The sequence below is a fragment of the Botrytis byssoidea genome, assembly GCF_014898295.1.
Source record: "Botrytis byssoidea strain MUCL 94 chromosome Unknown BBYS_009, whole genome shotgun sequence".
In the NCBI taxonomy this organism is placed as follows: Eukaryota; Fungi; Ascomycota; class Leotiomycetes; order Helotiales; family Sclerotiniaceae; genus Botrytis; species Botrytis byssoidea.
This window is the reverse complement of record NW_024065850.1, coordinates 1,511,466-1,533,433: the sequence shown is the minus strand read 5'-3', so window position 1 is coordinate 1,533,433 and position 21,968 is coordinate 1,511,466. Positions and strand designations below refer to the sequence as shown.

The 21,968-nt window shown below is 44.1% G+C and overlaps 4 protein-coding genes across 4 annotated transcripts; 3 read left to right on the top strand and 1 right to left on the bottom strand.

The window, feature by feature from the left end:
- The first annotated feature begins 53 nt into the window (after positions 1-53).
- Positions 54-1,934, top strand: EAE97_005595 (uncharacterized protein). Its single transcript, XM_038876107.1, has 4 exons — positions 54-530; positions 581-787; positions 844-993; positions 1,040-1,934. Exons 1-4 carry the CDS (start codon positions 153-155, stop codon positions 1,274-1,276), a joined length of 972 nt encoding a protein of 323 aa, XP_038733444.1. The 5' UTR covers positions 54-152; the 3' UTR covers positions 1,277-1,934.
- A 2,381-nt stretch (positions 1,935-4,315) lies between these two features.
- EAE97_005594 (uncharacterized protein) lies at positions 4,316-7,307 on the top strand (the record flags this gene model as incomplete). Its single annotated transcript, XM_038876106.1, has 5 exons — positions 4,316-4,320; positions 4,417-6,634; positions 6,700-6,934; positions 6,995-7,237; positions 7,291-7,307. The coding sequence occupies 5 exons, from the start codon at positions 4,316-4,318 to the stop codon at positions 7,305-7,307; spliced, it is 2,718 nt and encodes a 905-aa protein (XP_038733443.1).
- Positions 7,308-12,738: 5,431 nt separating this feature from the next.
- Positions 12,739-13,417, bottom strand: EAE97_005593 (uncharacterized protein; the record flags this gene model as incomplete). Its single annotated transcript, XM_038876105.1, has 4 exons — positions 12,739-12,746; positions 12,811-13,147; positions 13,295-13,350; positions 13,411-13,417. The coding sequence occupies 4 exons, from the start codon at positions 13,415-13,417 to the stop codon at positions 12,739-12,741; spliced, it is 408 nt and encodes a 135-aa protein (XP_038733442.1).
- Positions 13,418-13,826: 409 nt separating this feature from the next.
- EAE97_005592 (uncharacterized protein) lies at positions 13,827-21,944 on the top strand. Its single transcript, XM_038876104.1, has 2 exons — positions 13,827-14,154; positions 14,212-21,944. Exons 1-2 carry the CDS (start codon positions 14,039-14,041, stop codon positions 21,710-21,712), a joined length of 7,617 nt encoding a protein of 2,538 aa, XP_038733441.1. The 5' UTR covers positions 13,827-14,038; the 3' UTR covers positions 21,713-21,944.
- Positions 21,945-21,968: the final 24 nt, after the last annotated feature.

Sequence of the window (21,968 nt, the reverse complement as noted above, 5' to 3'; positions counted from 1 at the left end):
CGTCAAAACAGCAGTAAGAGCTAAACTTTAAGTGGAGAGCTCTACAATCACAAGCTGTCCCTACTTTAATCGAGCTCACAACCCCGGATCTTCATACTGTACTCTTCTTCTTCCACAAAAGCCACATCTAGAACATCCGAGATACCACAATCATGTCCTCTGCACTCCTACACCCACCTGCACATCTCCCGCCAGCACTGGCCTTACAAAACTCTCAACAAGCTCCCTCTATATTGCGAAACACTCCTTCATCGATATCATCATGGTCCTTGAGCTCGATCTGGACAGCTGCGGAATCGCCAGAACTGTGGACTACTTACGAAAACCTATTAATGTCATGCTTGCGAACTGGTGATGAGAAATCTGCGCAGCTATGCATCAAGCGACTCCAGGAGAGGTTCGGGGTTGAAAATGAGCGGATTATGGCAATGAGAGGATTACTCTGTGAAGTCAATGCAGAAGACAATGCAGCATTACAAAAAGTGCTAGATGGATACGAACAAAACTTATCGGACAATCCAAATAACATGGTAAGCTTACTCGAACGTGTTTCCATACAAACACTTACTGAGCTGTGTAGCCTATCTTGAAACGTCGTATTTCGGTTCTCAGGTCACTTGGAAAGACCTCAGAGGCAATTACCGCACTCAATGAGTTGTTGGACTTATCCCCCACGGATGCAGAATCCTGGGCAGAGTTGGCAGATCTTTACGTTTCGCAGGGCATGTATCCACAAGGAATTTTTGCGTTGGAAGAGGTCCTGCTCATCACACCTAATGCATGGAATGTAGGCGGCCTAATAACTTTCTTGTAAGCTGTAAAAATACTAACAACTGAACTCAGATGCATGCCCGACTCGGAGAGATACTATATATTGCCGCGGGTGTGAATGATTCGAACTCGGACCGGTACCTTGCAGACTCTTTGCGAAGATTTTGTAGAAGCATCGAATTATGTGATGACTATCTTCGTGGATACTACGGCTTGAAATTGGTTGGTTTAACCTCTATCTTGACAAATCACTTCTAACACACCACAGGCTAGTAGTCAACTTCTCCGCAAGCCCCCAACAAGTCGAAACAGCAAACCAGACAATAATCCGCCCTTCCCAGATACAAACACAGTGGAGAAGCTGAATGAGACTGCTACATCTAAATTATCGGAAATCGTTCGACGAAGTGCTGCTAAAGAACCTGGCTGGGAGGGCTATGACGAAGCTTCCCTCATCGCCGCTCGTGAATTATTGAATAGAGATTCGGGTTCTATTACTCGTTGATATTCATAGAAATTGATCAGTTCTCAGAATGTGGAACATGCAAGGCACATCATTTTGATCCTGGAGACACAAGATCCACATTTTGGAACATGAATTCCCATCATTATTTTCAACGTCGGATGTATGCACTCGCACATTCAAAAGTGCAAGGTTCGATATGGTTTTTCAATTCGAAAATTTCTTCCATCTATAAATTGGGGTTGCGACTTGCATGAGAATGTTACCGTTCCAATCCGTCATTTCAAATGTCATGGGCTAGAATTGGACAATCGAAAGGTAGGTTACAAGCCCCTCCCGAGGTCGTGGCACCAGTAGGAGCGCATTCATGAATCTCGGTGCCCAATCATTGAATTGGCGATTAGCTTTGCCACATTGGGCAAGAGGCTCGGAATTCTTGGGCATCTTTAGGCTGTTAAAAAAGGCGGTGACGAGATTTTTTTTAGGCGGCTCTAATCATTTGAACCTATCCGAACCTGAAAGAAACAATTCAGAGATGAGTCTTTTAGAATCGTGACAACGCACGGGTTTAGAAGGGCTGGTATATGTAGATAGAGTCAGCCTTGAGGGTGGTCGATTACAGCTGACACCGCAATAATTCCTTGATTTTTGTCCCGAATACTACACAAGTTGTATCTATACATCAGAGTTTCCCATTGTCCAATCTGCTGTGCAACATCGTGGAGCCTTAGTTGTATATTTCAACATTCAAATATGCGGAAACATCATCAATCTAATCACAAGACCAACTACACCAAGAGGAAAGGCTGAAAGAACCAACCACGCAAGCCCGAAGTTCAAGAATCATAAAATCAAACCCCCCGAAGTGATAATTTTCCCTTTCGGTCCACAATTCACGCAGTTCTGCATGTTAAATTAATAAAAAAAGCCAAACTCATGACTTTTCTGACACTTTCACTCTTCCCATAAGAGCCCAAGGGCTTTTGAATTCGTACCCGGTTCTCAAGTCTTTTTACCCCTTCATCAGCAGACGAAGCGAATTCGTACCGGAATCTTCCACTTTTACCCCCAAAATTTAAATTCATCACTTCGTCCCCCCTAGCAACAGAGTACCATCCATCCAATATTTATTTCACATTCATCCTCTCGTTGAAGCAAAGTCTTCTAACGGACTGAGAACAATTACATCAACAACCAATCCCTCCCCACTACGGAAGACTCTATCGTGAATAAGAAAGCAAAAATACACAAACTATCTCACAACATGAAGTCTACATAAACTACACAACATCATATTACATCGTCAATCTCTTTATCCTCCTCTTTCATTTGATTTGAAATTCCCAGAAACCGAAAACCAAGTCAGTGGTACCGGAGTAATCATATCAACATACCACAAAGTACCTACTCACACATAAAATCAGTGTTTGATTATTATCATTGCCATACAGTTATTACCCCTCAGGACGAATAATTGGAAGACCCGTTCTTTTTTCTCCAGGTGTTCCATCTATTCTATACTCCCCTCCCTACACGGACCATTTATTATTTCCTCTCCGGCTTCCCCTCTCTTCTGGTGTTCTTCTGGTTTCATAATCGTCTAGACTTTTAATATCGACCGCGGATAAAACCCCCTTTTGGAGATTTTTTTGGATCATTTTCTTTTTTGGAGTACCTAGGATCTCAATATCATACCTCGGATCATCTTACCTTTTAGAAAACTTCACAAGGAAAGAAAGGTATGTTACAGCATTTCGATCTTCATACAACTCAAGATGTCAGAAGCAGATAGGCGATCAATCTTTTCTGTTACTTGAGAACTTCCATCGTTTCTTCCAGATCAACATCTTCGTTATGAACTGATCCCTTGATCCTTGTACTACAGTGTATGTGCAATAGCTTTTTAACCTTGTATACCGACAAAGCTCGCTCTTTTTTCTCCATTTGCCGCGAGTGTGTGCCAATTTTGAAATGTAGCTAGGTATATTAGACGTAAGAGTACCCAAAAGGATCCATATGGACTTCATTGACGAGAAAGAGAAAATCGAAATAGGAAGAACCTGGTAGCCTAGGAAACAATGGAAGGAATTAGAAAATACTACCTTACCTACTAGAACTAGTAGACGAATAGCAGTCCAGCTCAGTTTGGATTGGTTGACAGCGAATCATAAGAAATATACGCTAAAACATTTGACCCCTCGCAGCAGAAAAGGATCCGGGAAAGCTACTCGTGGCTACAGACACGAGAGAGAGACAGTACTTCTAGCCACTGCTGCCCACAGACCAAACCCAAAAAATTATAATCCACCACACCACCACACACCACCATACACACCTACCATCCATCCACACTCATCACTCACTCACCCACTCACTCACTCACCCACTCACCCACTTATTCCATCCATTCAAGATCCACACACCACATTTTTATTTCTTGATTTCCCTTTCCCCTCCAAACCTTCTCTCGAATACTCAATCCTCAATCCTCACTTATCGATAAATATCTCTCCGCGACATTCTTCGAACATAAACCATACCGTTCGAATAACAACACCGACAGTCGACCATTTCATCAGTGGTGTTACTCTTGATAATAATATTTAAAGTACCATCAAACATCGCCGCTTACATCTCCGATCAACACAACCTTGGATTTTCATAAACTATCTTAGCATACCCGTCGATTGATCAATACCGAACCACTAGCTAGTCAAGTTCGCGACGGCCCGCACAACCACTACAATTTATTATTACCTCTTCACTCAAACCACCAAAAGTTTGACACGACGCCGTCCAACCTTAAAATTCAATTGAATTTAGTGCTTTGACGTTGAGTCGCTTCTTCGTCTGCGTCCCCTGCATACAATTCATATAAAACTAACAGATTCTTCTGCAATACATTATCGGCAGTCCAATCCAGAACATTCTTCAAGAAGTTGTGAGGTGGGACATAGCCTGGGCGAAGACTCCTCCCCCCCCCCCCTCCTTTCACCAACCCATTTTCAAGGATATCTTCACTCCGACATTCTCGAATCGAGAGTCGTGGGTGGGAGATAATTCCTTGAAAGAGACATCCCGATGCCGTAAGTACTTGAATTCACAACATAACTGTCACACTGATAGTTGCGACATAATTAGCGGTCTAGCTTCACGTATGCTAACTCTTTTGTTTCCAATAGTCTTCGTACAAGGGGACCAACAACTCGAATAACAATCGATACTCCTAATACCCAAAGTCCATATACTACTCCGTCTCACTCTACCTCAAATTCTAGATCTAATTCATTCTCCGAGGGATCGTCGGGTCACATTCGCTCAGACGATAGTCACGAATTTTCAGACAATTCCCAAGACTCTTTTGATTATTCAGACGATATCGAACCCTCTGAATCTGCTTCACGGCCACGCGCACAAGCAAGATACATAGACAGAGGGCAAATTAGTTCCCGAGAACATAGTACAGGTCGACCAGCTCCCAGTGAACGTGCACACTCAAATTACGATCGCCCCGCGCGCCGTCATACTCCGGCCGCTGAACGAAATCATCGCCCCTCTGCTTCTAGAGTGCACCGGCACACAGCACCGGGACCAGTAACCACCGTGGAGCAACTAGATGATTACCCAGGCTATGGCCGAGGCTATCCTGCTCAGCAACCCGCTCCGTATGGTGGTAGAGTAGCGCCTCCGCCTGGATATGCCCCAAATGGATACCCCGCTAGTGCAAGTACCCAATATGCACCACCTTTTGGCAATCCCGCTGTTGCTCCTCCACCTGGGCCTGGTCCAGGAGCTTTAACACATTATGGTGGCGGATACCCTCAACAACAATATAACCAAAGTTCAAATCCATTTGCACCACAAAACCAGACTTCATTTGCACCACAACCATCCCCAAGCCCAGGCGGAGCCAGCTATTTCAACAGCCATAGCAGACACGATCCAATGGCGTCTAGACATGATCCAATGGCGTCTAGACACGATCCAATGGCATCTAGACATGATCCAATGGCGTCTAGACACGATCCAATGGCATCTAGACATGACCCTATGGCATCTAGGCACGATCCAATGGCAGGGCACAGTGGGCATAACACCCCTTCTGGATATCCTGGCCATCCTAATCAAGAGCTTATGCATTATGCACCTCAGCAAGGCTACCCTGGTAATCAGCCTTACGGTGGAGGTCAAGGCTATCCAGGGTACCCAGGATACATGCCTCCTGCTATGTCTCCAGGAATGTCTCCAGGAATGTCTCCAGGTATGCAGGCATTGCAACATGGACATCACGGACAACAACATGGACAGCATGGACAGCAAAACATGGCAATGGCTCCGGCAGGGATGCAATATTTCCCTCCTCAATTTTCCCCACCAGCTCCGGAGCCAGCTCCAGCTGCCTCTCCAGTACCAGTGATTGATATTGAGTTGGAGAAGAAAATGGTTTTAATGGAGGAGCAGATGAAAAATGCCAAGATAGAGTCTGATAGGGCTAAAGAGCAAGCAGAGGCCGCCCAAAAAGCATCTGAAGCTGCACAGAAGGCCTTGGCCGACAAGGAGGCACGAGAACTCAAAGAGAAATTGGACGCTGAAGAAGCTGCTGCAGCTGCACAAAAGCTAGCAGACGAGAGGGCCGAATGGGCAAGGAAAGCCAATGAAGCACAAGCCGCCATCGAGAAGAGGGCCGCCGAGAAACAAGCCGAGCTAGAAAAGAGGGCTGCAGACATGGAGGCTGATTTGAAAAAGAAGGCCGCTGAAGCTGAAGCTGATTTGAAGAAACGAATGGAAGAAGCTCAAACCTTACTAGCGGCTAAACTTGCACAAGAAGCAAAAGCGGAGAAAGAGGCCGCTGATGCCGCTGCTCAAGCTGCTTTGAAGGCCGAATGGGAGAAGAAGGCATCAGAAGCACAAGCAGATTTATTGAAGAAAGCCGCGACAATGGAAGCAGATCTTAAAAAGATGGCTGCCGATAATGAAGCTGATTTGAAGAAGAAAATGGAAGAGGCACAATCAGCATTGGCGGCCAAATTAGCGAAAGAAGCTAAGGATGCCGCAGACGCTGCAGAAGCCGCACAAGCCGCTGCTATCAAAGCTGAATGGGAAGCTAAAATCGAGGCTGAGAAACAATTGGCATTGGCAAAGGGCGCCGCAGATGCATTGAAAGCTAAGGAAGACGAAGCAAAAGCTAGAGCAGCCGAAGAGGAAGAAGCAAAGAAAAAAGCAGATGAGTTAGCCGCAGCCATCGCTGCTGCGACCGCGGCTGCGACTGCGGCTGCAAATGCTGCTAATCCACCACCACCACCCGCTCCACCAGCGGATGAGAAAAAGAAGCCTATCAAATTCAAGGATGCTGTAGGCAGAAAATTCAGCTTCCCTTTCCAGCTGTGTGCAACATGGGCTGTAAGTTATTCTTTCATTGTTCTTTCCGTTTGAAAATGCAATTAGTTATTAACAATTTTGAGTAGGGCATGGAAGAATTGATCAAACAAGCTTTCCTTCACGTCGATGTTATTGGTCCCCACGTTCAAGAAGGTCACTATGATTTGATCGGACCCAATGGTGAGATTATTCTACCACAAATATGGGAAACAGTGATCGAACCCGATTGGGCGATCACTATGCATATGTGGCCAATTCCAGAACCGCCAAGGCCAGCACCTCCACCTGGACCTCCTGGACCACCCCCAATGAATCCCAATGGTAGGCCCCGAAGTTCTCATGGATATTCTCATCATCATTTTCCTAACCGTCCTACAACAGCACCTCCCAATGGCATCAGACCTCCTGGGCCTCCCCCTGGTGTGGCTATGCCACCTGGAGCTGGACCTAGACCACCACCACCGCCACCTGGACTTGGAGGTCCTCCTCCTCCTCCTCTTCCTCCCTTTATGTCTCACCCAACCGGCCCACCCGGACCAAGAATCGTAACGGTCAAACCAAAAAAGAAGGAGTCCGGAATGTTGGAATGGATGGCAGGCAGGAAGCCTACACCTTCATCTAAAAGTATATAACCTACCTTACATATCTTTTGACTACATTACTTACTGAACAAATAGGTCGATCCAAAAAATAAATGCTGCGAAAAGATAGTGTCACGTGAACCACTCACTTAAATCCTCATTACCCCTTTGAACGCTAAGAGTGCCATAATCATAGCGACGACTTCATAATTGAAAACTTTCTGACCTCAAGACTCTTTACCTGGAGCTGAATCGAGGTCACATAGATTCCATATGTCAACTTTGGCTGGGAGGCAGTATCTCAAAAGCTAGAGCCATTTCATTTTGTGACTTTTTGTGTGGGAGACGGGTTACTTATTCTCGAATTCTTAATTTTCCTTCAGAGGCATAGATCTTACTACCTCGGAAAGGCGAATCGCTTCGCCTATACCAAAGATGAAGCTAATATGTTTACATTTCTTCGACATTTTCAACATTTTTTTTTCTATCTAGCTAATGTCTTTCAGCGTGCTTTGTTTTTTTAGTTCTCTTAATATTTCGGGGGGTTCTCTTTTGATACCATCTTGGGATATACAAATTTTCTATTGCGCTTTTAACTTCTGTTTTACTTTTGGATGGAGGACAAATTTTGGACAGGAAATGGAGACATGACACCAAATGATTACGAACAGATGAGATAAGAACATGAATGAGAGATGAAAGGGATGGATGGTGTTGGATAGGCAGGGAAATGGATGGCGCATCATTTCCTGTTTTATATCTTTCCGGCATGAGATGGTGTTGAGATTTTGTTACAGCGAGGCATTACTTCATCCTTTACTTTTTACATGTGATTCTTTTTTTTTTTGTCCGTCAGTGTTATAGAATGTTTATAGGACTACGACTATTCTGTATTTGTTTATAGCTCATCTCTTTTGTTGCAGATACGGGGTATGGCAATACATGGGGAAGAAGCTTGAGGGATCAGGTTGAGTGGGAGATTGAATAGGGAGATGAGAGGAAAGCAAGCGATTGGCAATGGACGAGATTTGTATTCTTTTTGAAGGAGGATGAGGGGCGAATATCTTTAGGTACTTGGTAGTGCTATGAGAGAGGAGGAAGATCAAGATACTGGAAGTGAAGTGCAGCGAGTCGGAGTACAGTAGTAGCTTTTACACAAACAAACATCTTTACAACTTGAGAAAATACTTTATTTTCCCACCTCTCTCTAACGCATTTTCTAAAGCTGTGTAATACATACACACACCACGCGAAGTGGTACGCGCTCCATGCAATTAAAATCCAGTCTCGATCTTCATGCCAAGTGAAAACGGATATGCATATACATATGCATGACTCGGTCACTTTCGAAATATGTCGATGTGGTCTCGGCTCGCTCTAAAAACGTGAATACCCGCAATAGCGCAGTAGTACAGAGTTCTCACAAACGTGTAGATCATGTATGTGTGTATGCATGCATGTATGTATGTGTGCATGGGTGAAGGCACTGGAGGGGAAGGGAGGGGGGGAGAAAATTGTGGATTTGTATGGATGAATGGGTGAGTTGTGTCGTGTTGTGTTGTGTTGTGTTGTGAATGTCTGTTTTTTTTTGTACTCGGTGAGGTGGTGGGCTAGATGCCTACTGGGTGCGGTTGAGGGTTGCTGGGCGGGCTGTGTAATTTTTTTATAATGTGGATGGTCATGTGGGTGGTCATGTGAGGGGGGGTAGGTGAGGGGTTTGGATGTGGGATGAGAATGGTCTATGGTTTGTGATTTTTGATGACGATGTGAGTAGTTTTGAAGTTGCTGGTCAATGGTAGATTGGTGGATTGGTGCGCGGGAAAGAGTTTCTGGTTACATTTTATGGTTAGATTGGGTTGGGTTGAGAGTGGTGATCTTTTTTTTTTTTGGTATTTGGGGTTGGGCTTGGATTTATTTTGGGGGCTGGGTGGCGGAACGGGGGGGGGAGGAGTAGGTAGGGGAGATTGATTCTGGGATCTTGGGATGGGAGACGAAATGGAAGTAGTTTGAGTGTAGTGGATTAGCTTATGCTCATTTGAATCGTTGATTGAAATTGTGTGGTTTCAATCTCGAGCTGGAGCTTTTAAAGGAGTAAGTACCTAGTAATTATTAGTATCATGATATGAGGGCGGGATAAGCTCACCGGGAAATTGAAATGTAAAATAGGCACAAGGGAGGGGGGCGGGGGGGGTACTATCTTGAGTACTAACTAGTAAATCGATTGGTTTGTAGGTGTATATCTACTCATTGAAGCTTGATCAAATATCTGTTTTTATAGTAATATAGAGATATATTGTATACGAATTTTGTTTATCTGCAAACTTTTACATGGTTAAGAATATATTTTCTTTTTTGTTGGATCCCGATGTGGACCTCAACACATGATATTACAGTCGAATAAAAATGTAAATTAAGTGAACATTTTTTTCATTATGAATCTGATTCTTGTAAATGGAGCATATGAATCTTCTAAAAATGGAAATTTGATAGATGCTAAGGAATTATTTCACAATCTAGAGTGTTCTATTTCGGAGTTTAATCTGGTAATGTAAGTATGAGGTGCTCACCGGGAGCGATTGAATTTATGAACTTGTTTATATACGTTTTCTGGACTGTATGCGAGCTGATGTAATGAACGGAGGGATTCTTCATGTTAAGTTGAATACACTGGATATTTTTAAGTTTTGAGAGACCCAATCGGTGACTGCAATATGAGTTTGAACGAAATTCTTACAAGTATTCAAGAGAAATGAACGATATTCAGAATACCTTTCCCGTTTTGGAAAATGAAATTGACGTCGGGAGTAGGCACTTGTTTCGGTTTGCTAATTGAGGGCATTTATAATACAGTACACGTATCTGGTAGAGTTGATCTCCTCGCTTTTTTGTACGTAAATTTACTCTAGAAGTCTACAATAATATCTAATTGCGAAACTCAATTCGTCATATGTAATGATATAAATCTTCTATCAACTCTTTCAAGGAGGAACATATCATCGCATAATCAGACTTCATGCATTATGTCTAAGTCTCAACATCAATTTGCATGCTCTGTCATGCTGAATGTGATGGTGAGCAGCATGTAAAGTCTTCCTGCGCAAGCACACGAACCTACTCTTTAGTGTCTTTGATAATCGTAATTCTAGACGCGACCTCCATTCCCCCTCAAGATATATTGAAGTGAGTATAGAATCAATGCCAATATCAAGGTACATATCGTAGAGGTAGGATCTGATTCAGACACATTACGAGAGTGACAAATTCCTCGAGTAGAATTTGGGAAGCTATTAGCCAGTACAGTAGACAACCAACCCAAATTCGGACGACCTGATGTGTATAATTTATACTGAAGGGTGCAGTAGATGTCTTGAACTGATAAATCAAGCATTGAAGCATATTCACCGGCGGCCTGGCGAGCATACATAGCTTCAAGATTTTAGCAGGGGTTTTAATTGCCGAAGATTTGAAGGATGAAGATTAGCGATGTTCGGCAACTGGTTGTAGCGTTTAAGTGTCATCTATCGGATCAAGACAGTATAGATTGAACATAGTAATAGTGTCAACTTCGGAGACTCTCAAGATGCGTAACAGCCCGTTTAGACGTACTGTTCGTTGATCACATGCTTGGGTTGACTTTCGCTGATGCACTACACTAAGCGACTGAGCAGCCTAATTGTTGAATTGTCTTTCGATTTATTGGATATGATATCAATGAACATGCAAAGAAATTTTACAATTTTACAGATACTTTTATTGATTGTACCCCTTCGGAGAAAGTACGTGCCAGCTAAGAATTTGTCTGGAGTCAACAATCGTGGAATATTTTTTGAGATATGCAACAAAACTTTTCCGGCCTCGTCTTGTTGACTGTAAGTCCTAAAACAATCTTACCCCATACAATTCACTGCTTGTACGGAAAAAAATCAGTATCCGAATACTCATTTGAGATATGCAATAAACAGTCTTACTGAATGCTCTCTTTCATAAGGTCAATATTTAGCAGCCTAAGAGCGGAGAAATATGGCATAGTGAGGATAGAAATAACGGGAAATTTGTTAGAAACAAGAGTAGATATAGTTCCTGCTAAGAATCGCTATACTTGTACTCGTAGTAGCTGTTGGAGATGTAGATGCCACATCTTAGGAAAATTGAGGATGTATGATGCTAGTCAAAACACCGATGACTTTCTTTTCGAATTCGGAAAAATTTAAGAGCAATCAGGTAGGATCGAACCAATCATCAAACTGATTGAGAGCCTGAAATTTTGGGAGAGATGAAATCGGCGATAAAACACTTGTGGCCGGAAAATAGTAACGTACAAATATCTAGACCCTTTAAACGTAAGAGACACACACGTAGAGCAAGCCGTTTGCGCATGAGTCGTCAAGTTTTGACTTGTAAATTCAAAGCCGGAGGAGACGAATCGCTAAACCTATTGACTCAATTTACTTGTGGTTGCTATGCTCAGGCGTTGTCAGGTGATGAAACAAGGGGGTAGTGAGGGAGTCAGGTACGAGAAGCAGCCAGAAGAAGTAAGGAAGAAATGGAAGGTAGTAAATATTATTTCTGTGTGATCGGGGGCTGGGATAAAGGCTAAGGCTGCTCATGAAATTTATGTTGCATAGCAATATACTATCTTAATTGTTACTGCTTACCCATGCCGACTACCCATAATGTGAGGAGGTATATATACCTAGGTAGGTAAGGTATAGGTAACGTGGAGGCGCCATAATAAGTAAATCGACATGGGGCAGTTAGACGAAGTTCATTACAAGATAATAGCAAGGGATCTGGCCCATGTCAAAACGACTAACTTATTAGATTGAGCAAGACGTTTAACGCGCTGTATTAGAGACGGATGTCTAGAGATACGTTTCTTAATGCGTGGTTACATTTGATAATCGTGACTGTTTTAAAGTGAATTATAGGGAAGAGTCGTTGCGGGAAAATCTTTCAAAGGAGTGTTGTGGGGTAGGAAACTAAGAGATATTAACCATAGGAAACTTTTGGGTAAGGCCTGGACGTCATGGAAACTGGGACAAATGAATGCGTGGGGAAAAGATCAAACGATCAGTTGGGACTGCGCACTTGCAAATTAATGCTCAAGAAATATCTGGACTGGACTCTCGAGAAACTTGGATTGTGATTGTAAAATGCGAACTGCTGAAATCGAATTGTGAGATCCGAAATAGGGCCATTGAAACTTGTCAGGTTCTGGAATATTGACGAAAGCAAAACTCCTCCACCCATGACTATATCCACCATATTAAATGCCAGAGATCGTATAATATCCTCGATGTCGCTTGTATTAATTTGTCGGTATGAAGGCACCTCCAGATTCACATCACAATTGACCCAACATTCTCCAAGTATTCTCATGATCGGCAACTGAGATTTTGTCAAAATGTACATTTTATTCACGTTTGCAACGTGGAAAGCAAGCTTCATAAACATTTTTTAATGGAGATGCTGCATTCCTAGCTCATGATGCGACTAGACCATGTAAATAAACCCCATTCCGACCCGATGACGCTGAAGAATTGTTCAAAATCCTGTGATGAATGTTAGCTCGCCCAATTCTTCACACAAAACTCCCCGAAGAAAAAAAAAACGTACTGAGAGGAGTGAAGAACCATCTGTTCTTTCCTGATGTGTATCTCTCCTCCAAAGCCTTCTTGACGGTCTTCTTGGCCTCCTCACGTTGAGAAACCTCCTTGAAGGTATCTGCGGAAACGACACCCTTCAATCCCTCCAATTCAAGAGTGTAACGTGTTGGCATCAAGTGGTTGTAGTTGATGACCTTGATGAAAGGCTTGACCTTGCTGCGCTTGGTTTGCTTGGCCTTGGACATACGGCGGGTGATTTGGGATGGGTAACGCTCGATACCGGCGACCAATGCGTGAGGGTATGGGTGGGACTTGTTGCCGGCATCCTGGGGTTGGATGATCACGACCTGTAATTATTCCTCCATCAGCAGATATTCCTTACAATTCCAATTCGAGTAGTCCATTTGTCGTCGCTCTTTGGTTCATAAAATTGCTGGATTGAATTCGTATTTTCGTAATAAATGGTAAACAAATGGTGAAGAGTGAAAATTTACCTTCTTTCCGGCATATCTGCCTCTGGTGATGATGGCAACACGGCCGGTCTTGAGGACTGTAAGTTCAAATTAGAATCTTCGTAATCTCGCGATCTATCATTCCGGAGTAAACGTACACTTCATGTCGACTGTGGTTAGTTGTCGAAGGGTTTGTCGTAGTCGTAGTTAATTCGAGGTTATTCAGAATTCTTTTCCTAAAATCTAGCTCGGTGCGAAAGAGCCCTCGCTTATCACACACGTGATGGTGGCGCTAAAAAGATGTGGCTGGTAAGAAAAAAAGATGTGGCTATCGAGTAAGAGCCCAATTAGGATTTGATTGGCTATCAATTGTCCGTATCAATTTCATCGTACTGATTGATTCGCGCTAATCAATTTATCCTCAAACTGTCCGTGCTTAGTGGTTGCCCCGCTGCGTCCCCAGCCAGCTCACGAAAAGTAAATAAACAGGTCTTGACCGCCGTGTTTTACTTTATGGATTCCTTTCAAACTTCTTAATGAAAAAACCAGAGACACTCTATGCTCAGTCGATACCCAATGCCACTTGGCAATTACAATTAATACAATCATAACCATCCTTGACATTTTGCATAATTTGGGGTTTATTCCAATTTCCTCTTCACATCAAGTCACTCCATTATATTTGGATTTTGTATCGCGAAGTTGCTCGAGTACATACATACTACTGGACCTTCTCCACATAATCAACATTCCACATAAACACATTCCGGGGATTTATCCTCCGCAATGCCTTCTTCAGAGAGAGAATCTTCTCGCGATGGCGATAGACTTGCTCTTGTACATAGAAATTCCGCGCATTCCATATCCTCATCAATAGATTCTGGACGAGCAATTGTTCCAATGTAAGCTTTTATCTATCTCATCTATAGGTCAACACATTTCTGACTCTGATTCTGCAGGTGGGATAGTTCTGATCCAGAACGCGCACCTCCTCCACTTCCCATGAACCCCTCATCCCCGAGTGTCTCATCACGAGGAACTTCGGCTGCTATCAAATCTGCACATGCGGCACTTACTGAAAGAGCTCGCGACAATACTTATTTCATCAACATACCACCCCCAAAGCGCCTCACAGAACCATCTCCCGAACGTTTACTGATCAAGGGTACTGCTCCCGGTCATAAACGAATGCAATCTCTGCAAAATGGTAGCGTTAGAGATTTGAGTAGTTTTATTGAAAGTGGAACTTTCGGTCCATTGAAACCTCCAGAGAAAATAACAGCAAGACCTCCTACACCACACGCCAGCAAGGATTTCTCATTCGACCAGTCGCCAGAGAAGTTTTCCGACAAGATGTCAGATAAAGATTCGGTTCGAGCCACTACACCTACGAAAAGAGCCGAGTCGCCTCGGGAAAGACGCGACTCTATGCATGTACGACCTTCACTACGCCGGCCACCCCATGGTGGGTACGGTGAAAACACGCCTCCTCAATCAGCCACGATGCAGGCTCTTCACAACATGACGACCAAGGAAACAGATCCACCTCTTGCCAATGTCACCAATGGCTCTACTGCTTTAGTGCGACAACCTCAAACGTTCGATGCCATATCAAATCAAATTCTCAGTCTCACCAGTATATGTACCAGCCTCCAGAGGGAAATGGCGCAATTGAGCAGAAGAAGTAAAGATAACGCTACGGATTTGGTTAGTCTTAAGGAAGCGACGAATGCCAGGGATGAGGATATACGCAAGAGTCTCCGAGAACTGGTGACTGGCTTGTCTGACGCTGGCTCCGAGCGTACATTATATGGAGGCAACAATCTTTACGCGGATAGCAAAGGACACGCTTCGCCATCCTCATCACGAAATTCGAAAGGGTTTTCGCTTCCTCGAATCCCTAGCCCAAATAGCTTTGCTGCTTCATTGGATCGAGAAACCTTATTATCTACACCACTTACGAGAGATCACGGTCGAGAACATTTTAGCGACGCTGCTGCGCATGCTGCTAGTGTGGCTCTGCTCGAAAAGGTACTGCGAGAGATGGGCACTAAGGAAGGACAGGAGTTATTGATATCTCGGCTTACGGAAATCGCTGAGCAGCTTGGCCGAGAAGGCATGTCGACAGCCAAAAAGCTAGAGGACTTGGTGGAATTCATCAAGAGAAACACTGAAATCTCTCAAGCTCTAATTGCCCGCCACAACAACAATCGCGAACAAGAGACCAGGGGGCGTAAATATAGCTTTGAAGAGGATTCGACATTGGAGCTAGATTTCGATAGACCGGCTTCTGTCGCACAGAAACTAGAGGCTCTTGTCGCCACTGGAGCAAATAGAGACAGGCGAAAGTCGCAAGGACCCAATCGATCAGGTGAAGTATTAGGTGATGATGTCATCCAAGTTATACGAAGTGTCAAGGATAGCGTCGCTCAAGGAGGTGGCCTTACCGCGGAAGTCAAGGCGCTTGTTCGAGAACTTCGTGGTGAGGTTTTGGGTATGGGGCGAGAGATTGGCAGAAAATTAGATCAAGCCAGCAAGGATGGAGCTTCCAATGGTGCCGATGTCAGTATTGTCGTTCAAAATGGTCTGGAAGAATTGAAAGAGCATATGAATCAACTTATCCGTGAAAGCCGTCGACAAAACTCCGCTTCCGCTTCTACACAGAAGATCGACTACAAAGAAGTCTATAACGTGGTACGCTCAGCGGTAACCGAAAAATCCGAATCGAAAGAAGATATTATCGATGCAGTTCGAGAAGCTTGGGAAAACTACAAACCAGATATCGAATTGCAGCATTTTGGTCTCGAGCGAGAGGAACTATTGGCATGCTTGAAGGAGGGCATTCAAGAGTTCGCGCCTCAGAATGAGCCCGGAGCAACGCGAGAGGAAGTCTTTGCCGCAGTCATTGAAGGATTGAAGCATTTCACTCCACCGCCAGTTGATAACGAATCTCTATCCCGAGACGAAATTCTCGATACCGTTCGTGAATGCCTTGAGGAGTTTGAGTTTCCAGCTGCACCAATGCCAGAGCCTCGCGAACCTGAAATCACGAGAGACGATATGCTTGATGCTGTAGCAGAAGGTCTTAGAACTTTCGACTTTTCTGCAAACCCTACGGCACTCAGTGCAGAGGTTCTTCAAGGTTTTACTCAAACTGAAATGATTCAAGCCGTTAGAGAGGGTCTCAAAGAATTCGACTTTGCTGCTCTCAATCGTGGTCATGATGACATCACAAGAGACGATATGGTGACTGCTATTCGAGAAGGGCTCCAAACATTTGGACTTGCTAACCAGAGTCGTGAAGTGGATGGAGGTGTCACTCGAGATGATGTGGTAGGCGCAGTTACCGAAAGCCTACACACGTTTGACTTCTCCAGCAGTATTCATCCACCACATCATGACGAAGAGGCCATCACTCGCGATGACATGTTCGAAGCTGTAAGAGCAGGTCTTGAAAGCTTCGAATTTCCCACTTTAAGCAGAGAGGTCGGAGATAGTATTAGCCGAGAAGACGTCTCTGATGCCGTGAAAGAGAGTCTCCACAATTTCAACTTTGGCGCATTAATACCAGCCTCTGACCCCGAGGAAAAAGAAACAGGAATTTCTCGGGAGGATGTTTTTGAGGCTGTTAAAGATGGCCTGCAAACATTTGATTCCGCTCTCACACGCGAGGTTGGTGGAAACACCGGCATCAACCGCGGCGACATCCTTGACGCTGTGAAAGAGGGACTTCATACTTTTGATTCTGCTCTTACTAGGGACGTTAGTGGAAGCGGCAATCTTACACGCAACGATGTAATGGATGCTGTCAAGGATGTTTTGACCACTTTCGACTCGGCTCTCATTCGAAAAAATGCCGAGACTGGAGCAACCCGCGAAGAAATTGTCGATGCAATGCAGGAGGTCATGACCAAATTCCATGGTTCATCCATAGCTCAAGGTCCAAGCCAAGGAATCACTCGCGATGATGTCGTTGATGCTGTACAAGAGGTTCTAGAAGGATTCAACTCGGCTCTAACCAAAAATGTCGGAGGTTCTGCAACTCGTGCTGAAGTTTTTGAGGCCATCAAAGTTGGTCTTGAATCACACGAATCTAGTGGTAGCATAACTCGGAATGACGTCCATGAAGTTATCAAAGAGAATCTTCAGAGCTACCATATCGAAAGTGCCCTTACTCGCGACGAAGTCGTGGAGGCCGTTCAAGAAGTATTGACGGCGTTCGATTCTGCATTAACTAAAGATGCTTCTTCGACAGTTACACGAGATGATGTCCTTGGGGCCGTGAAAGAAGGACTTCAAGCGCAGACGTCTAGTATCACGCGCGATGAAGTTCTCCAAGCCATAAAGGACGGCCTTCAATCGAAAGAAATTGCATCAACTCGCGAGGATGTCGATTCAATTACTCGGGATGATGTATTTGATGCTGTGAAGAACGGATTTGAGATCCATGACATTGGAGGAAGCGTCACCCGGGATGACATTCTCGAAGCAGTCAAAGGTGCTAGTTTCACCCGTGAAGATATACTTGATGCTGTGAAAGACGGACTTCAAACCTTCGATTCGGCTTTGACAAGAGGTGTCACACCTACATGTACTAAAGCTGATGTTTTTGAGGCTGTACGAGTTGGTCTACAATCTCAAAGATTCCCACCAACAGTCACGCGTGAAGATGTATTCGAAGCCGTGTCAGATGGCCTTCAGACATTCAACTCCGCCATCGTTAGCGTTAGAGAGGCAAATGCTAGTAAAGGTGACGTCTTTGACGCTGTCAAGGAAGGTTTCGAAACATTCAACAACGCTCTTACTCTTGATATCCCAGTAGGCGTTAGTCGTGAGGATGTTCTAGATGCAGTGAAGGAGGGCCTACAAACGTTTGACTTAGCACTCACTAAAGAGAACGATGTCAAAGTTAACCGAGAAGATATTCTTGAAGCAGTCAAAGAAGGCCTCGAAAACTTTGATTTCGCTGCTGCTAAGGCGTCCACCGAATTGAGCCGAGAAGTTGTGGAAAATATCACCCGTGACGATGTTATTGCAGCCGTAAAAGCAGGATTAGAAAGCTCACCTCACTCTGTTGACAACTTTACAGCTCAAGCCTCCGAACGCATACGTGAAATCATGGACTCTATACGAACCGAATTCAAGGCAGTTTCGGATGAAGCAAAACAACAAGTCGTTGCAAATGGGCAGGATTCCGAGAAATTGTTAGATGCAACTAAAGATGGATTTGAGAAGCTCCGCTCTGACATCGAAGCTTACGTTGATCGAGCCTCCGATGTCACGGGTAAAGATGAGATTCTGGAAAACATGCGGGATAACTTCGCCACGCTTCGTTCCGAAGTGGAAGAACTCATCTCCAAAAGTTCAACTACTGGCTTTGAAAATGTTAACAGTGAACTTGAGCATCTTCGAGGTTCGATAGCGTCAGCATTGGTTCGATCAGGAGCAAATGATGACAAAGATGAGATTCTTGATGCCTTGAAGGAAGGTTTTGATGGTCTTAAAGCTGGTATGGAAGTTTCCCGACCACGAGATGTTGAAGAAAATACGTCAGCAACCGAAGAAATCATTGACGCTCTGCAAAACGGGTTCTCTGGTCTTAAAGCCGAAGTTGAAAAGGTTGCCAACAAGCCTATCGATATGACTGTTAATCATGAAATTCTCGACACACTCAAGAAAGGTCTAGAGAATGTCAAAGCTGATCTTGAAATTCTCAAAGAGAATCATAAGAATGAGCAAGCGCTAGTGGAAATCTCTGATCGTGCATTGGTTCCAGCTACCGACAGCCTCTCTCATAATGATATTGGGAATCTAGAGATGCTCATTACCCAGCTTGGCATCAAAGTAGCAGCACTCGAGTCGAAGGAACAACCTGCACCACAACTTGCTCCTGGTTCTGTGACCAAAGAAGATTTAGCCAAAGTCGAAGAGCTACTTCGAAATGTTCAAGATAAAGTGGAGGGGGTTGTTACGCGCGAAATTATCCCTGATGAAGCTAGAGTCAAGAAGGAGGACCTTGACGCCATTGAGATTTTGCTTCACAATACAAAAGCTAAACTTGATGAGATCGATCCTGAACAATCCGCTAGGAAGGAGGATATTGAGACTATGGGTGTCTTTGTTCTTGAAACTCGAGACGGTGTGACTGCATTGATTGAACATCTCGAGGAAGTCTCGAAGAAAGATGACATCACCTCCATCGAAACTGTCGTCGGTGAGGTCATGACTGCCCTTGCAGAACTAAAGGAGCAGGTCGGTAACGAATTCAAGAGTCTAGACAAGGTCACAAAGACGGACGTTGAAGCTGTCGAATCCGTATGTCTTGATATCAAATCTGCTATCGAGCAAACCGTCCTTCCAGAATTTGCAGCTTTAGCCACAAAAGATGAAGTCACTACACTGGGTACTTTGGTCAAGGAAACCGCCGTTCGAATTGAATTACATGCAACAACTAATGCCAAAGCTTTCGAGGACCGACAGGCCGAGACTGTTGGTGTTAGTGAACGCGTTACAGAAGTCAAATCTTTCCTCATGGAATTCAGAGATGCAGTTAAAGAGAAGCTTGACGAAGGTACAGCCAATGTCGAGACAGTCCGCACATTCCTTGAAAGTCTTGGAAAAACTATCGACAAAAATGACACTATATCCGAAGATCTACAAGCAATGTTCCATGCTATGACGGAAGAGTTTGAAAAGACCAATGCTGGTATGGTCGGATCTAAGCTCGAGACTGATGAGAAGTTTCAACAAACATGGGATAAACTCGATTCACATTTTGAGGAAAAGTTCACTGAAATCATTACTAAGTATGACGAGCTCCAGAACTTCTTGGAAGAAAGAGCCACAGCTGGTGTAGAAAAAACAACAGAAGTTGAGGCTAATATCCTGAGCACGAAGCAAGTGGCCGAGGATGTCAAGGGTCTACTTGATACATTAATAAGTGCTGTGACAGATTCTTCCGAAAAGATGGAGGAAGCTTCCAAGACAGTTTTCAACCGAGTTGATGAAACATTCATCAGGGTAGAGGAAACTCATGCCGATGCTAAGGCCGAGCACCAGCTCACACGTGAGCAAATCTTGAAGACTTTGGGTGTTGTAGAAGGAGTTCATGGAACTGTGACGGAGTATAATCCCCAAATTCTTGACATGATCAAGGATGTTCTTAGTATGGTTGGTCAGCATTACGAACATTCAAAGAATTCAGTAGAGACAATTCAGGAGAAAATCGCCGAAATTCCTCCTCCACCAGAAATCCCACCTCCTATCGAATACGATGATACACCTGTTCACAAGAAGCTTGATAAGCTTGTGGATCATGTGCAAGAAGCTGGAAAGTCTGTGGCACAATTGGAGATGCTTGACAAAATACATCGACAGATGCTGTCAACTGCTGCAGAAGTTTCTCAGTTCGTCTCCACCCAAACCCAAAAGATTGCAGATGAGCATGAAAGTAAGGAACAAGCTGCCGCAGAAGCTGCCATCGCCCTCGAAAGACGTCTAGTTCAAAAGGAACAGGTTGAGGCATCGATTGCGTCACTCAAAGGGGAAGAGAGAGCTATGAAGGAATATATCACCAAGCTTAAGACTGATAAGGAAGATTTGCTTCATCAAAAGATGAGACTTTCTTCTGATGTTTCTAGCCTGGAGACAGCTTTAAGAATCCGCCGTGAAGAATTACAGGAGATGGAAGAAAGAGCAGAAGGTCTTGAGAGACGCATCCTTGAGGGAGTCATTGACCATTCCCGAGCTCTTTTGTTGGCGAATGGTAATCGAAAGAAAGCACGAGATCCCATGAGTCGTAAACGAAACCCTGCTCAACGTAATTCAACGGCTCATTCTATCGCTTCGAGCGTCGCTTCAAAAACTCCATCGATTACACAAGGTGCTGTTAATATGGCAATGAAGAATCGCTCTCCTACCAAAGGACCTCAAGCCAATCAGGCCCAAAGACGCATTTTATCCCTGAGTCAAATCAACAATAATCTTTCAACTGGTAATTTCAAACGCACTCACAGTGTCAAACAACCCAGTGCTTCCACTCCACGTAAAACCAGCTGGGGCGGAGACTCCAACAAAACAAGCAATTATGGGGAACTGAACAAGGAGAATCTGGCATTGAAAGAATATGAAGATGAAGATGAAGAAAACAAAGAATTAGCCCATCTTTCTGATCACGAGGGCGGAGATCAAAGCGATTCAAACACGATGAGGAGAAGCAGTCATGGTACTACTTTTATCACGGGAAATGAAGGAACAGAGTATTCGGAGAGTGTTGATGGTGGTGGAAGAGATCGAGATGAGGATCGAGATAGGGACGAGGGATCAGAATCGGATTATGAAACAGAAACAGACTTGGGAACTAATAGTCATTTGGGTACCGAAAGTGAATTGTCGAGTAGTAGTTTGGGAAAGGGAAAGGACTATAATGCGGTGGTTTTGTATGAAGAGGAAGTTGTTTAGTTCACTGGTGGTTGTAGATGGAGATGAGGGGATCGATATGAAGAGTGTTGGATTCTGAGGATGAGCTTTACGTAAGCTACAAATTCATGCGGTAATGGTCTAATTCTTGTATCTTTCTTGACCCGCTTACTCGCTTTGGGAAACGGAGGAAGGGGTGGCTTTTTTTTTGTGCTCTGAAGCAGGGGATTACGACAGAACCTACAATATACCCTAGTATGTCGGTTTCTTGATGAAGTCCGGATTGAAGTTTTTGATT